At 42.3% G+C, this 13835-nt stretch overlaps 1 protein-coding gene across 50 annotated transcripts in view; it reads left to right on the plus strand.

The window, feature by feature from the left end:
- The first annotated feature begins 1523 nt into the window (after positions 1–1523).
- Positions 1524–13835, plus strand: part of LOC126915937 (uncharacterized) — a 114897-nt gene continuing 102585 nt past the window's right edge. For 43 of the 50 annotated variants that reach the window (XM_050721084.1, XM_050721085.1, XM_050721100.1 and 40 more), the window contains exon 1: positions 1524–1754. In XM_050721084.1, the coding sequence (XP_050577041.1) occupies positions 1745–1754 (10 nt within the window). In that variant the 5' untranslated portion in view covers positions 1524–1744. The remainder of the gene's footprint in view (positions 1755–13835) is intronic. The other 7 variants (XM_050721135.1, XM_050721126.1, XM_050721133.1 and 4 more) reach the window with 1 other exon arrangement.

Consider the following 13835-nt stretch of genomic DNA (forward strand, 5'->3'; position numbering starts at 1 on the left):
GTTGAATTCAAACGCGATAAATCCTGAAGACGTTACATCTCTCGAGCGTTCTATCTACGCTTCCTATCGCAACTTTGACAATTATCATGAATCAAGTCTCGTATCCTGTGTACGCCTTCACGGTTAACGAAGGCGGGAAAATGTCTTTTTTCGCATTTCCGCAGAGCCCCATTCCGTGAAATCACTTGCAGTGTCGTCAAACGAGATCACGAAGTCTGGTTACACGCGACTCTAATGACACCGTGTAGCCGGGCTAGAGTACATCGGTGTCGCTGAACCCCGGCGCCTCGAGGCACTTCACAGGCGGAGGCCACGGAGAAGAATCCACGGACGTGCACCTCTATACTTTGCACCATTACGCTTAATCTACGACCTGCCTTTGCATCGTGTCGATTCATAGAGGTACGCCGACGTAGAAACAAACGTCACCGACCAACACGACTCGTCCGATGTCCCTCCGTTGATTTGTGATCTCGTGACCGGAAGAAAAACCCCACGAACACGTGGTACATCGCGCGCATTGCGCCACAGGAACCAGTAGGTACTCGAGGAATTTCAAAGCTATGTTAGCTCTGGCGAATCTTATGTAAATCGAAGAAGCGTGTGCTCGCCCGTCGCTTTCTCACCTTTCCTTCTGAATTATGCATCAGCAAACGGTTCAACTAGCACGACTATGTGAGTCGGCAGCCATCACAAATCGATGAGTACCGTCAAGGTTATTTAACCATTCTAAGCCGATGTCTAAGTAAAATTATATGTACGATCGAAGGAGATGACCATTTTCGGCGGGATGAGGTATGCGAAGTGCATATCGATCCTCGCGTCTGTAGATGTAAGTAAAACGTGGTCAAACGTGAGTTATGTAAATAGCTCCACCCACTGTGTAGGTGTATATATATATATAAATATATATATAGAAAATTGTTCTTCATTAAATGGCAAGGATCCATAATTTTGTTCAATTAATTTTTTCTTGTTACTCACGACACGGGTGGAACGCGATCAACCTTGAGGAACGTAACGGAGCAAAGCCTCCGTGAAATTCCAAGGTACTGGAGTGGCGTGTCTGGTCCCGATTGACCTCTAGGAAAAGGATCATCTGTCCTCTAAGACGCTTAACCCAGAGTCTAGCTCTCGAGGAGTTTCGCGGAGGCATTCTCACACGAGCGCGAGGTAGATTGGTTGCAAACGTTGAGCACTTGGAGTTGGCGCGTCGACCGACTCAACGTGGAGTTCTATATAGCTGTTGAGCCCCGTGGAGGCGCGTCGGAACGGGTAGGAGCGATCGGATTGTTCCAGGTGAGAGACAGAGAGGAATCAAAGAGCGTGCAGGTGAGGGTAAAGGGAAGGGAGGCAAAAGAAGAAGGAGGAGAAGGAACGAGAGAGGCGAGAGAGGAGTTTGTAGAAGGAAAAGGAGAGGAGGGAGAGCCTGTGAAAAGAGAGAGGCCGATCGAGCAAAGAGAAGGACCGTCGACCAATGAGACACCAGGCCGGTGATGACGTCGTCGTTGTCTCACGTCGAAGTCTCACCAAAAGTCTTCGCAAGCCGCTAGTTCGTCCGCGGTCTCCCGACTGGACGAAGAGTTCGTCCTTTTCACGAACTTAATCACCGACAAGGTGGTTTCTATTTATTTATTTATTTTATTTTATTTTTATTTCGTATCGTGGACCGACCAGTGAAACAAGCCAACATTGGACTACGGATACACGGAAGGATCGTGGCTGAAGGAGGCTGCTGTCAGCCATGGGGACGGGTAAGTTGCTGCACGGTGGTCCACCCTGGGTACCGTCTGCTTCAAGGATTCAACTGCTGCCCCGATATGCCCGTTGCTTCGCTCAATTTTAACGATTCCATCTGGATTACCTGGTCGTTCTTGTTTCTCCCCTATTAACCCGCTACTCTCTCGAGCGATCGTATCTGATCCTTTTTCCTTCTCTCTTTTCGATCCGGTGAACACGGCGCTGGTCCGCCACTCGCCGGACATTATCGATATTCAGCGATGATTTCTCCTTTCATTTCGATATTCCTGGTCCTTTCCGCGATCGCGAGATCGACAGAAAGTATTAATTTTAGTTGATAAAATAGAGACGACCGGTAGAATAGATAGTTCTCGATCGTTGGACCCGACGCTGAACGGCTTTGGCCTCTTCTAAAGTCAAGGTCACTCCATAGGAATATTCGCGAGTGATTATATCGGATCATCGTCTATCGTAAATCGTTTGAAAGAACGTGTACCTTTCAAGGATACTTCGAAAAGCAAGATAATTAACGTTGCTGCGATCAAAGGTTCTTGCGGTTTGTTCTCCAAAATGGACGTCCTTTAGTCTTGCTCATCGATCAAAATATCACTTCACGAAGAATATTCTTTTTTTTATCTTGATCCTGGAAATTACAAATCTCCTGGTCTTGAAACAATTACGAATCCTCGAAGAAGGACGTGGAAAGTCTGTGCTGTTTCTCGATCTTCCGCGTAAAAGTATAACACTTTTGCCGATACGGCATCACTTTCATCTTGCGTCCTTTCGACCGAGAATGCGATACGTCGTATCGGTGGAATCATCCCGGTAAGATCGTCGATCGATCCGTTACAGTTTTCTCCAACCTGATCCTTCGCACGTAACTCATTAAAATGTAAAAAATACACGAAACGAAGACAGAGGTATTTGGTGAAAACGGTTGTGCAGGTGCTGTTGAATGCAGTTATGTCAGAGCGCACGATAGTTTCGACCTTTAGTACATCCTTTAGGGAGATGGTGTCAAGGATGTGCGCGAGGTGTGTGCACCATCGGATCAGAAATTATGCGACTACCTGGGCGTAACGTGAACCGGTTGCTTTTCTTTTTTTCTACGCGTTAAAATAAATCCTCCATTTTCGTTTTCCCGTCACGTATTCATGCCCCGTCCATTGCACTTTCTTCGTTCCTCCACGCGTACGGTTTCGTGCGTATTTGGCGATCGTTTCGTACGATCGCATCTTCGTGATTTATTTTTTTCATACGTTCGACCGATTACTTCCGGTTTCGTCACCGTGCCCATGTTAACGGCTTTCGAAAGTACACGTAGTAACAACCGCGGTAACGTTCAAAATCTGGACCAACCACGTTGCAAATTTTCTTTCTAAACTAGTTCTACGTTTACTCGTTTCGCGATTACTTGCGACACGATTCGCTGGAATCCTCTTCCCCGAAAGGATCGACCAGTGGAAGACTGGTTCGTCTTGGAAATTGAATTCGACCGAATCGAATCATCCACCGCTATTATCTAACCCGCTGAAGCCTCCGCTGTTAACCTTGAATCTCTCCCATGATCTCGAGTAGCCAAGCGGACGGCTGAACAAAGTGATCCGGAGATCTAAGTCGCTCTAATAAAATCGATCAACAAAAATTCGACAGTTCGTCTCTTAAGAAAGAGATACAGAGGAAATGAAATGGTAACATCCAGAGTTGTTTAATAATAAAGATTTCGTTCTTACGAAGGTAACGTAGCCCCGATGAGATCTAGTCGAAAACTGTCGAATCTTAACTGAAACGTTCAATTCCATTAGATGGATGTAACGTGGTCGTACTAGGTTTCATAAAATTTGAAGAAATTTAAATAAAATCTACCTGGAGCGAATCATTGTCGAAAAGAATGGAACGAAAGAAAGCAGTGTATATATATCATTTTATCGAATGTTTCTCTCCCGAATTTCGTTCTCATCTCAAAAGAACGACGTTCAAAGTTTCACGAACGCCGAAACGAAGCTATTTCCATTCGACTCGTACAAGAAAGGACGACATTATCGAGGGGCGTTTCGCGCTCGCGTTCCAAGGTATCTGTATCGACGATCGATCCACTCGAGGCAACTTGGAGTACGCTCGAGTGTACGTGATACCTGAGGTGCAGTGAATTCGAGCAGACACTTTCTGTGACAAGTATATACATGGTAGAAGTTTGCTGGCTCGGATCCGGTTTTGCGGCGGGAGTGCGTGCTTTCACCGGTTCGCTTCGAAATCGACGAGATGTGCAAAAAGGATCCTAGGATGATGATGATTAAGCGGCGAAAACGGGTCGCGAGTGCCGCCAAGATGATGCTGTGAGTGAGTGAGCAGTTTCGGAAAACGCGAAGAGAAAGAAAAAGGAAGAATACCGCGAGACAGTGAAGGACATAGTGTGGATCCTTTGGTGGCGTCCTTTGCGGACCTCGGACGGTCGTCATCGTCTCCGGATGTAACGCAAGTACCTATTTTTAACAGCGACCACCTGCTGACGCCATTACGTAAATTCTGTTGGCAATGTAAAAATAACCATGAATGAGGGAATTAAGACATTAAATTGTAGTAATACTCGAGATTAAGCGAATTACAATGATAAATGGTAAAAATAGCGTCAACATTTACATATGTGACTCGGTATAAAATTTTCTAATGGACAGTTTTATATCCTTGCATCGTTCTTTTTTAAGGATTGCGTAGGGTGTCTAAAGATGGTAAATTTGTAAAAATAGTATCAAGATCCCGAAGTCGTTCTTGAAGTCTTTTCATAGATTTTTTTATATTCTTGAATCACATTCTTTTTTAAGGGTTCTATAGGGGTTTAAAAACAGGACGATGATTTTTTAAAATCAGATAGAATTTCTTGTACTTTTCATGGAGGATCGAAAAAATGGAACGAGAAAGGATATATCTGTTCTCTTCGGTGAATTGGTTTTTTGGGCAATCTTTTTTGCCTATGTCTTATCGAATAAGTAAGAAACATTGGATAATCGTATGGAGTCATTTGGAGGCAGTTCAAGGCCGCGAAGAAGCGTGACACCGATTCCTAACCGCAGAAGAAGGTCACCGTCTCCGACCTCATTTTTTCTCAAAATCACATCCGAAAATCTTGCATACATAAAAAAATCGATAATCGAAAAGAAATTTTATTCTCGCTCGATCTGAAACAGGTCGGCATACTTTCGTCGTATCGAAAATAGAATTAAAAAAAAAAAGATCGGTGACCTCAAAGCGTACGTAGAAAAAGAAAGAATAAACATATCGTTTTTTCTTTCGTCAGACTCGGTACAAAAAATCGGAACAACTTTCGCTCCATTGCCTCACAAAATCGTTAATTTAAGCGTTACTCGAAAAATCACTCGGTACAAATAGGAGAACGATGACGAGTAAAGCGTGAATTCATGTGTCGTAGAAGAGCACCGTGCCGATGATTGGTCAGGCTATTTGTTCGCTTAAGTTCCAGTAGGATTCATCGTTCTAGGCAGAACTCGAGAACCTATTTTCATAGAACGACGCCTAACCGATCTCTGACATGGCACGAACCGGGAGGAGGCTCCATTATCTTGCAAATGCATTCCGAATACATTACGCGATCATTCGTTTCTGGCCCGCGCTCGCTAGCACGCTCTTGCGACTAAAATCGATTATACCGGTGTTCGTTTCCTGGAATTCCTCGGGTTGCGCGCCCGTAGCGAAACAGCATTCAGAAGGAAAGATGTACAATGAAGTCGTGCAGACCGGTACTTTAGCGTTCTACGCGTCGATTCGCGGCCATTAAAACGTGACCGTGCAAACGCGAGCAACATTTTGCGCGTTCATCGGTATTATCTTGGTCAAAGAAAAAAAGATAAGGAGCCAGAAGAATCGACGAGTCAGATGGAGTTTTCGAAAGCGAGAGTTTGATTTATAGCATGATTTACGCGATGCTTTGCTTTATGCTTATTCGTCTTGTTCGAACGAGTTGTCGGTATTACGTGATTAGTGATTGAAGTTACTGCGAAAACGTGCATGCTACTACGAATTATGTATTTACCCTTTTCTGTGTCTATTATCGTCCGGTTAACTCGTAATGGTTTGAAAATCTTGAGAACGCTGTGTCAAGTATTATTATTTTTTAATTTCGAAGAGAGTCTCTTAGTTGGATTAAGGTTGATCATAGAGAAAGTCGGACAAATATTCTTCGTACGATGCAGCTTTTTACTTACTACGCTAATAGCTACGAGTTGTTAGCTCTTCTGAGAATCGATATATAAGCTTCTACCGCGTATTTAACGAAATATGGTAAAAAAAGAAATTTCAAATAATTCGATACTCGAGGTGGTATATTCGTTAAATAAGTCATTTGCACGCTTTGATCAATAAAATTTCAATTGTATGGAAAATCAACAAAAACGTAATTGTATATTCTTGCACACTTAATTTTTCCATCAGCGTACAAACATCCGTAATCTACCAATAACAATGCTCAGCAACACTGACCATTCTCTTATGTCATCGATCGAACCACTCGCCGCGATCGACAGCGAAAGGCATTGTCGAGGTCACGGTGCACGGGTTTGTCATTTTCCCGGTCACGACTCGAAACCCATGGAAATTGGAGCAAATGCGTGGGTATTACCGTGGGTCGACCGTGCATTACTCAATCGTTACGATCTTGACGACGTACGCTCTAAATAAGATCGGATAAATGAACGAGAGATGTACCGTTTACATTGTTACATGCGACTATTATTTCCACCCAGACGTTACCATAAAGGTGCGCGATGTTGATGTCGATTAATTTTGATTGTATCGTTCGAACATCGACAGACACGTTGTACGAACATCGTATAGATCTTTTAAAGATCACAGATTAATCGCAGGAATAATCATTGTGACTATCTCTGTGTGATGTTTTCATTCTGAAGATTCTTACGTCTGATAGAATTAGAAAAAAGAATCGTAAGAACCTGAGGATTCTTGCATTCGAAATTAGAATTTCACAAGGTTGGCACATTGCTCGAAACGATGGGAATGGCTGAATGAATGCTTGGAATCGCTACGTTTCATCTTGTTCGAGCTTCGTTGGACCGAGGAATGATCAGCTCGAATATTCTTGTGCGAATTACGCGAATGAAATGCTGTAAACAGAAGAGTATGTAACGGTATACGTGTCTATTCAGAGAAACTCTTACATTCGAGTGGAAGTAGCGAAACCAGAAGACGGCGAAAACTTTCCATCGAAATCGTTTCGTTCGTGCAAGGCTTAAATATCGTGAAGATCATCCGGAACTACTCGGTTTTATGAGTCGTGCACGCACAGCGAAGGGTAAAAGTAGCGTGGAATTTTTCGTACGTCACCTGTGACCCCGTTTGAACTTAGCGTTGACAGACAGCACACAGTTGCGTAATCGAGAATGTGTATCGCACGCAAAGCGCCCGTTTCAGACGCGCTTTTGCTTGGCGCATCCGCCGTCTCTGCTGGAAATAATTAATAAGCACAACATGGAGCCATCCTTGGCAGCGTTTAATTATTCGACTACACCCGCTTGGGAACGTTCACGACCGCGTACTTAACTCGATAGCCATTGTTAATTTTCTACATTGTTCGGGAAACGCTGGATTTTAGAGAATCGGATGAACAAAATTGGACATCGAACGATGTCGATAAATTTCCCAATCTAAACACGTTAAATTGTTAACATTAAACGTTAAATATTAAATTCATCTACATCGTTGATATTTAATATCACGCATTAACACATTTATAATTTACATTTGACAAATTTACGGATAGCACATTTTTGATATTACATTTAGGTATTAGCATTGTTGATACGTTCATCAATCTTCTATTTGGATGGAAAATTTGTATATCACGATTATTCATTATAAACGTCGATGTGAGTTTTCCATAATGAAAATTATTCATATGAAATTCGTTCCTCGTTGCTGGCGAATAAGCGAGGATGCCGTTTTCGGTTCCCACGTATAAAAGCCTGGGTGGAACACGGACGAGAAGATAGGAAGTGGATAAGCAACAGGGAAATCTAGATTTCCACGTGTCTTGGTATATTCGTGTGAAAATTTCTCGATAATTAAGGAAGTGCAATTAAGCTCTCTTCATCGGGACTTGGTCTTACTTCAACTGGTTATTTTCTGTCGCATGACACGGCATCGTTATTATACCCGGAATCGTTTCTGTCGTCCTTTCTTCTTTCCATTCGTCTCATAGAGAGGCTACGTAACAAGAAATTCAAGCCTTTACGATCACGAAAAGCAAAGTTTCTGTCGGGTGTTCCTGTAATGTTGTTCTTCATGAAAGCGGCACATATTCCACAGCGGAGTTAAGGTCGTTGCGGGGCATATTAAATTCGCCAGTTTCTGTTTTGTCCGACTTGTATAAGCGAGTTTAATTCAATCGCATACATTGATGCAGGAAAAAAAGAACGAAGCGTCTATCCGGTGTAATGAGGCAAAGCGTACGCGTTAGCTACGCATAAGACTAGAGAAGAGATCGGGGCACACTCTTTTTGCCAGCGTGCCTCTGAAGATGAAAAGTCATGAAAACGCTCGGCGAACCAGCTCCTGTATAATCTTTGCATATTTATGAGTTTCGTAAGTAATATTTAACTTCGACTTCATTCAATTATGCAGACCCTTGGGCAGTTTCCTCGGCCCAATTGCATCTTTGCCGCGCTTCTCTACTTACAAATGCAAGAGCACGTTTCGGATCGCTGATTGCGACGATCAACGCCATCATCTTTTGGATGATGGAAATTCGATTTTCCCCGCTCAAAAATATTCTGTGTTTTTGAAAATACTACGTCGAACGAAACTAGGGGACAGACGAAGCGTAAAAGTAATTGAAAGGTTCGAAATAAAAACGATCCTTGTCAAATTAATCTTGCTTCTGTAGATATTAGGCTAAAATCGTCGGTAAAGATTGACAAATCGATCCGGATGGCTACTTTCTATCGAAAGATATATTATTTCAGAGATGTTCATTACTTTAATTAAATCGTGCGCGTCCCGGGCCGGTTGCTGGGCCACACGAAAATCACTAGTCGGCTACCGTATAATAAATACGAGCATGCGTGAGAACGATAGAATGTTAGAGTGAAACGATGATGATTAACTGGTCGATCGGTTAGACCGGTATCCACGTCAAGCAACGCGAAAGTGGCGAGGTGCGGTCGTCCATTGCCGATTATAGGCATCCTTCGTTTCTGAGACGCCACTCGTTCTTTCTCTCTTTCCTCTTCGTTGAGTCGATGGTCTACGAGAGAGAAAGGAAGAGAGAGTGTATCCGTTATAGCCAGTTGTTGAGACGAATGTAAGCTCGTGTTCGAGAGTAAATTTTGTCTGTGTGTGAACGTCGAATCTTTCTCCCGTCTTCTTCAGGTTTTCCCTTCATGGATCTTTCTGGTCACGAATGAGTACATCTCGCGACCTTCTGCATCGCATGCCCGCAGGTATCATTCCGGGACACAGGGGGAGAGAAGGTGAAGAACGTTGGTGTACATTAGACCGCATCCTCTGGATCGAATCGTTAATTTTCAAAGGATTCACCTTATAATTTATAGCACCTCCCCCTCGAACATCTCGCGAATATTCTCATGAGAAATTTATAAATGGCCGTTTGAACGTGAGTCTGCCCAGAGGGGAAGGGAAAAATTAAGATTCTCTGGCTCTTTCTTTTTATTAACCCCAAACTTTGCAAACTTTCATAATTTATATCTCGATTCTAAATCGTTGTCATTCTACTTTTGAACCAACGTTTTAAGAAAGTCTTTTGTATAAGATATATCAGTAACGATTATTCTACGTTCTTCTCGAATTTAAGAATCTTTTAACGATGGAAGACAAGAAACGAAAGAACGCGTTTAACGAAGTTAAATTCCGTCCAATTGAAACCTCGAAATTAATCAGATTTTACGCAAAACAGTCAGATTTGTAGATCAGAAACTGGTTTAGATGTCTGTGATTCTAGAAACGTCATTAAACATCGATAATTATACAATTACAGGAGGAAATCTAATTTAAAGGAAATATTGGATACCCGCAGTTATGTAGAAATATGATTTTCTCGTGTACTTAATTAACCATATTAAGGAAAACCGTGGGAGAAGAAGGGAAACGAGCAACCGGTATCCATGCTTCTGGATATATTTTCCTCGTCTCTCTCTCCCTTCTTTCTTTTTCTTTTCCTGCCCTCGATGCTGCGTATTCTACTAGCTCGTATATCGCGCTCCTCGGAAGCAGAATATTCTTCGACCTTTCGCGGCCACCAAGTGTAGGCGCCATTACTTGCCTCCGGATCTCCCTTCTCCCTTCTTCCTCTTCGTCGTCTTCTTCTTCTTCTTCTTCTTTCTCCTTTTCTGCTCATCCTTCGCCTCTTCTTCTTCTTCTACTTCTATAACTACTCGCGCCGTTTTTCCTTTTTCTTCTTATCTCGTCGGTCTCTACGAGTCAAGGACCGTTCTCAAGGAGGTCGCTCTTTTTAACCAGGCGTGTAGCTGTGGTACACGTTTTCCTTTGTCTCCGGGAATCGCTTTCGTATCACCGCTGTTACGTTGCCCAGACGTTTCCGTTTGCGTCGTTTCAATTTCTTGCTTCGACTTTAGGTAACTTCTCTTTGGTTGCAGAGTGCATTCAGAGAACGCCACAGCGGAAAAAAGTTAAAAATAGAAGAAGTTTCTACTTAAAATTCAGGATGTTACACCGTTTGTTTACTTTACACCGCATAGTTTGCTTCGCAAATTTTCCGTCGTTCGTGAGGATATTTTAAGGAAACTTTCTTCTCATCACGGAAGAAGATAAAAGCTGGTTTAATTGAACTTTCGATTCGGAATTTTCTACCGTTTGTTCTATACGCAGTGTTGAAAATTCTCCTTGTTTTCTAAGCGATTATATGCCATTTATGCCCAGAACTTCGGGGAATTTTACTTCCAACACAGAGAACAACGACAGAGGAAGGAAATAAAAAATGAAACAAGTTTCAATTTCATTTTCAATTGAAAACCTTTTAACGCTCCACCGTATCGTTCGGGAAATTTTTCCTGCACTCAAATATCACATACCTAAAACTCTTTAAGTATACACAGCACACGCAAAGCTTTGCCTCCGTTTTTAACGATCACGCTTCCTTTTCGTACTTCGTACTTGAATACCAATTTTGGTAAATTATCGTAATATCCAATCCAGACTTTACCTATCATTAGGTATCTCTAAGAAAAAAAAGAGAGCACAACGCAGAACTATACTTAGCGACCAATTTTAGTTGGCTCTCAACGTTTTTCATGGCTTGGAGCAATCGATTCTTACTGAATAACCCCGTGGGTCAGGATGTCATGGTCATTGGCTCTGCAGGACGGAGATATCATCACGTACCTCGAAGCAAAGTGGTTCGTAATCGAGGAACACCTGTAAAGCAACGATATACGGCTAAGTTAATAGCCCGAGTAAATTTAATCATATCGATTCCTCAAGTTCCTCTTCCTTGTTCGCTTGCAACGCTATTAAGAACATCCGATCGCGAGGTTCTTGGTAACGATTACGCGGATGGCACGTCTGTAAGTGTCACTTTTGCTTTTCTCAGTGCCTCTGAAAACTAGTTTGTCACGTTTCTTTCGAACGCACCGAAGCGTTCCACTAACTCGCCGATCTGGATTATTGCGATTGCTACTTCTTCCAGTTCTATCATTCCTTTCGAATCTTCTTCGCGCCACGTACAGCATCGTGCAAAAGTCTCGGACCACCTACGATAGCGACCTATACATGGCAAATATTTTGTCATACTTTTTAACCACGAGGAAATACTTGTACGTGACGCTATGTATAGAAATGAATTTTTAGGTTTTCCCGTCATAATGCCATTGGTTTGCGGTTTCTCTCGATTCATGATCTTCTTAGAAGTACTTGAATAAATGAAATATCGTAAAATAAATATGGAAATGAAATCGTGAGGTAGGGAATAAATTGATAAGATAAATATCGTAGGCCTCTGATTTCGAATTTGAAAATTTCATATGAAATAAGACAAGGCTTACAAAATTTCATTTGTTTTATTATCAGTCATAGGATCTTTCTCATTTTATACAAGGATATTTATCGATATTGCTAGCTTGTAAAATTTCACCACTAGCATCGGTTTAATTGTGCAAAAAAAAAAGAGAATAAAATAAGGTCACGCAAGATATTATATCAACGTTTCTTAGTATATCGTCAATAATTTGTTTCATTCATAAAAAGAGAAATTTCTGTTTATTGGGTGGTCTTAGAGATTATTGTGTTGACTTACGGTTCTTAGCAAGAATTACGAGCGTAATTATGAATACGATTCCCAGTATTGGTACTATTCCCGGACAGTTGATTCGTTCAAACGTAATAGATGAATACGTCAAGTGGGAAATACGGTTCTTTAATTGCATTTTCATGGCGTAAAAACGAATCTACCGATGATCAGCTGGCTTCTAAATGTATGCGCCGAATTTGCATACAAATAGTAGGTTTCTGCAGGCCGAGCGTACCTGACGCACGACTAATTTCTAGCTGGCCGTTTGCTTAACTGTAAAACAGCGTCACGTCTGTTTACAGATTTGTGACGGCGACGGTTACCCGAAAGCTCGTCGGCGAACTTGCAAGTGCAGCGAAGTTCTAAGATTCCGTGTTCTCGTCTTGCATCACGCTAAGAAAGAATGTTGGAGGAAAAGAGTTACGGGTATGATCACCGGTGTATGCAAAACGTGAACCGATTTTTACCGTTGCAGCGACGAGCCTTCTAACCGCTAATGAAATTACAAACGATCGCATGAAAAGAAAAAAAGAAAAAAGAAAAAAAAAGAAATGTGCAAGGAGAAACGAACGAACGCGTTACGTAAATTATATTAGCAGAGCAAATGTTGGAATATTGAAACGAGGATGTGGTTCTTTCTGTTCGGCAAATAAAGTATTCCTCTTTTGAAGGCGATACAGAGGAAAGACAGCAAACCTATATGCATCGACAAGAAAAGCAATAAGAAGCGTTTGCGTGGTTTCCTTAATTGCTGTTGTACATCTTAGGCTTAATTAACCAGCAAATAGCTTGGTTAAAATTAAACCTATGCATCGACAGAAAAAGAATGACGCATAGATATATAAGAAATTCATTCGGATAAAAATAAGGCTGAATAACAGCTTTATGACTAAACATAATCTACGTAATTTCTACTTCCTCGACAATGGTCAGTCAGAGCATCATCGTTCGATGTTGCGGAAAAGGTAATAGGAATAGAAATAGCGCAGCAGGGCTTGCCGTAGGTACAGCTAACCCTTGTGTGTCTTCTATGTACCACTAATAAAATTTCAGCATCGCTCGGTTGCCGGAAGACGTTAACAGAAGCCTCAATCATCGTCATGGAGTGTCTCGAGTACGCGGAGCCTTCGAGCGTGCTTGTTTATGCCACGATTGATTGTTTAGGATAAGCAGCAGTGATGAATGTCCACGAGAAACGGCAACAAGCTCTATCCGAGTCTGTGGCCCGGCACAATTTCCACTAATAATAATTCTCGCGAGTCGTCTAACACGTTCGCGATCGCAGACTAAGCAGAGGACTCGACCTTTCCACCTTTTAACGGTTACGATGCAATTATTCGAGCTTCGAGATGGCAGTGTCAAAAGGTCGCGGCGTAAATTACTTTTCGAGCTCTCTTCCGCGGTTCCGTTACGCGAACGCGTGTACTTACATACACATACGCGCACGGTGATTACGTAGATGATTTTATTATTTCATTGAGCGCCGGTGACTCTAATAACGAGAGTCATTACGCGACGTGATGTTTCCTTTCGCCGTGTTTCTCGCGTTGTGCTTCAGGAAACCCTGCCTTTTCCTTATGCTGACTTCTTGGCTGACCTTGCGGTTTCACCGACGTTCCTTATTTTTTCCGTCGTCTGGATGGAATTTGAGAAAAACCCGGGAGAATTTAAAATTGCAAATTTCACGGAACAAATAAACAGAGATATATAGAAGGTTTTGCTTCGGGATTCTCTAGTTTCGTGGATGGTCTTCTGTAACTGTGTGGCAAGTGTATCCAATCGATGTGGTAACGCTATATAGGTG

Source organism: Bombus affinis, chromosome 5 (genome assembly GCF_024516045.1).
Source record: "Bombus affinis isolate iyBomAffi1 chromosome 5, iyBomAffi1.2, whole genome shotgun sequence".
In the NCBI taxonomy this organism is placed as follows: domain Eukaryota; kingdom Metazoa; phylum Arthropoda; class Insecta; order Hymenoptera; family Apidae; genus Bombus; species Bombus affinis.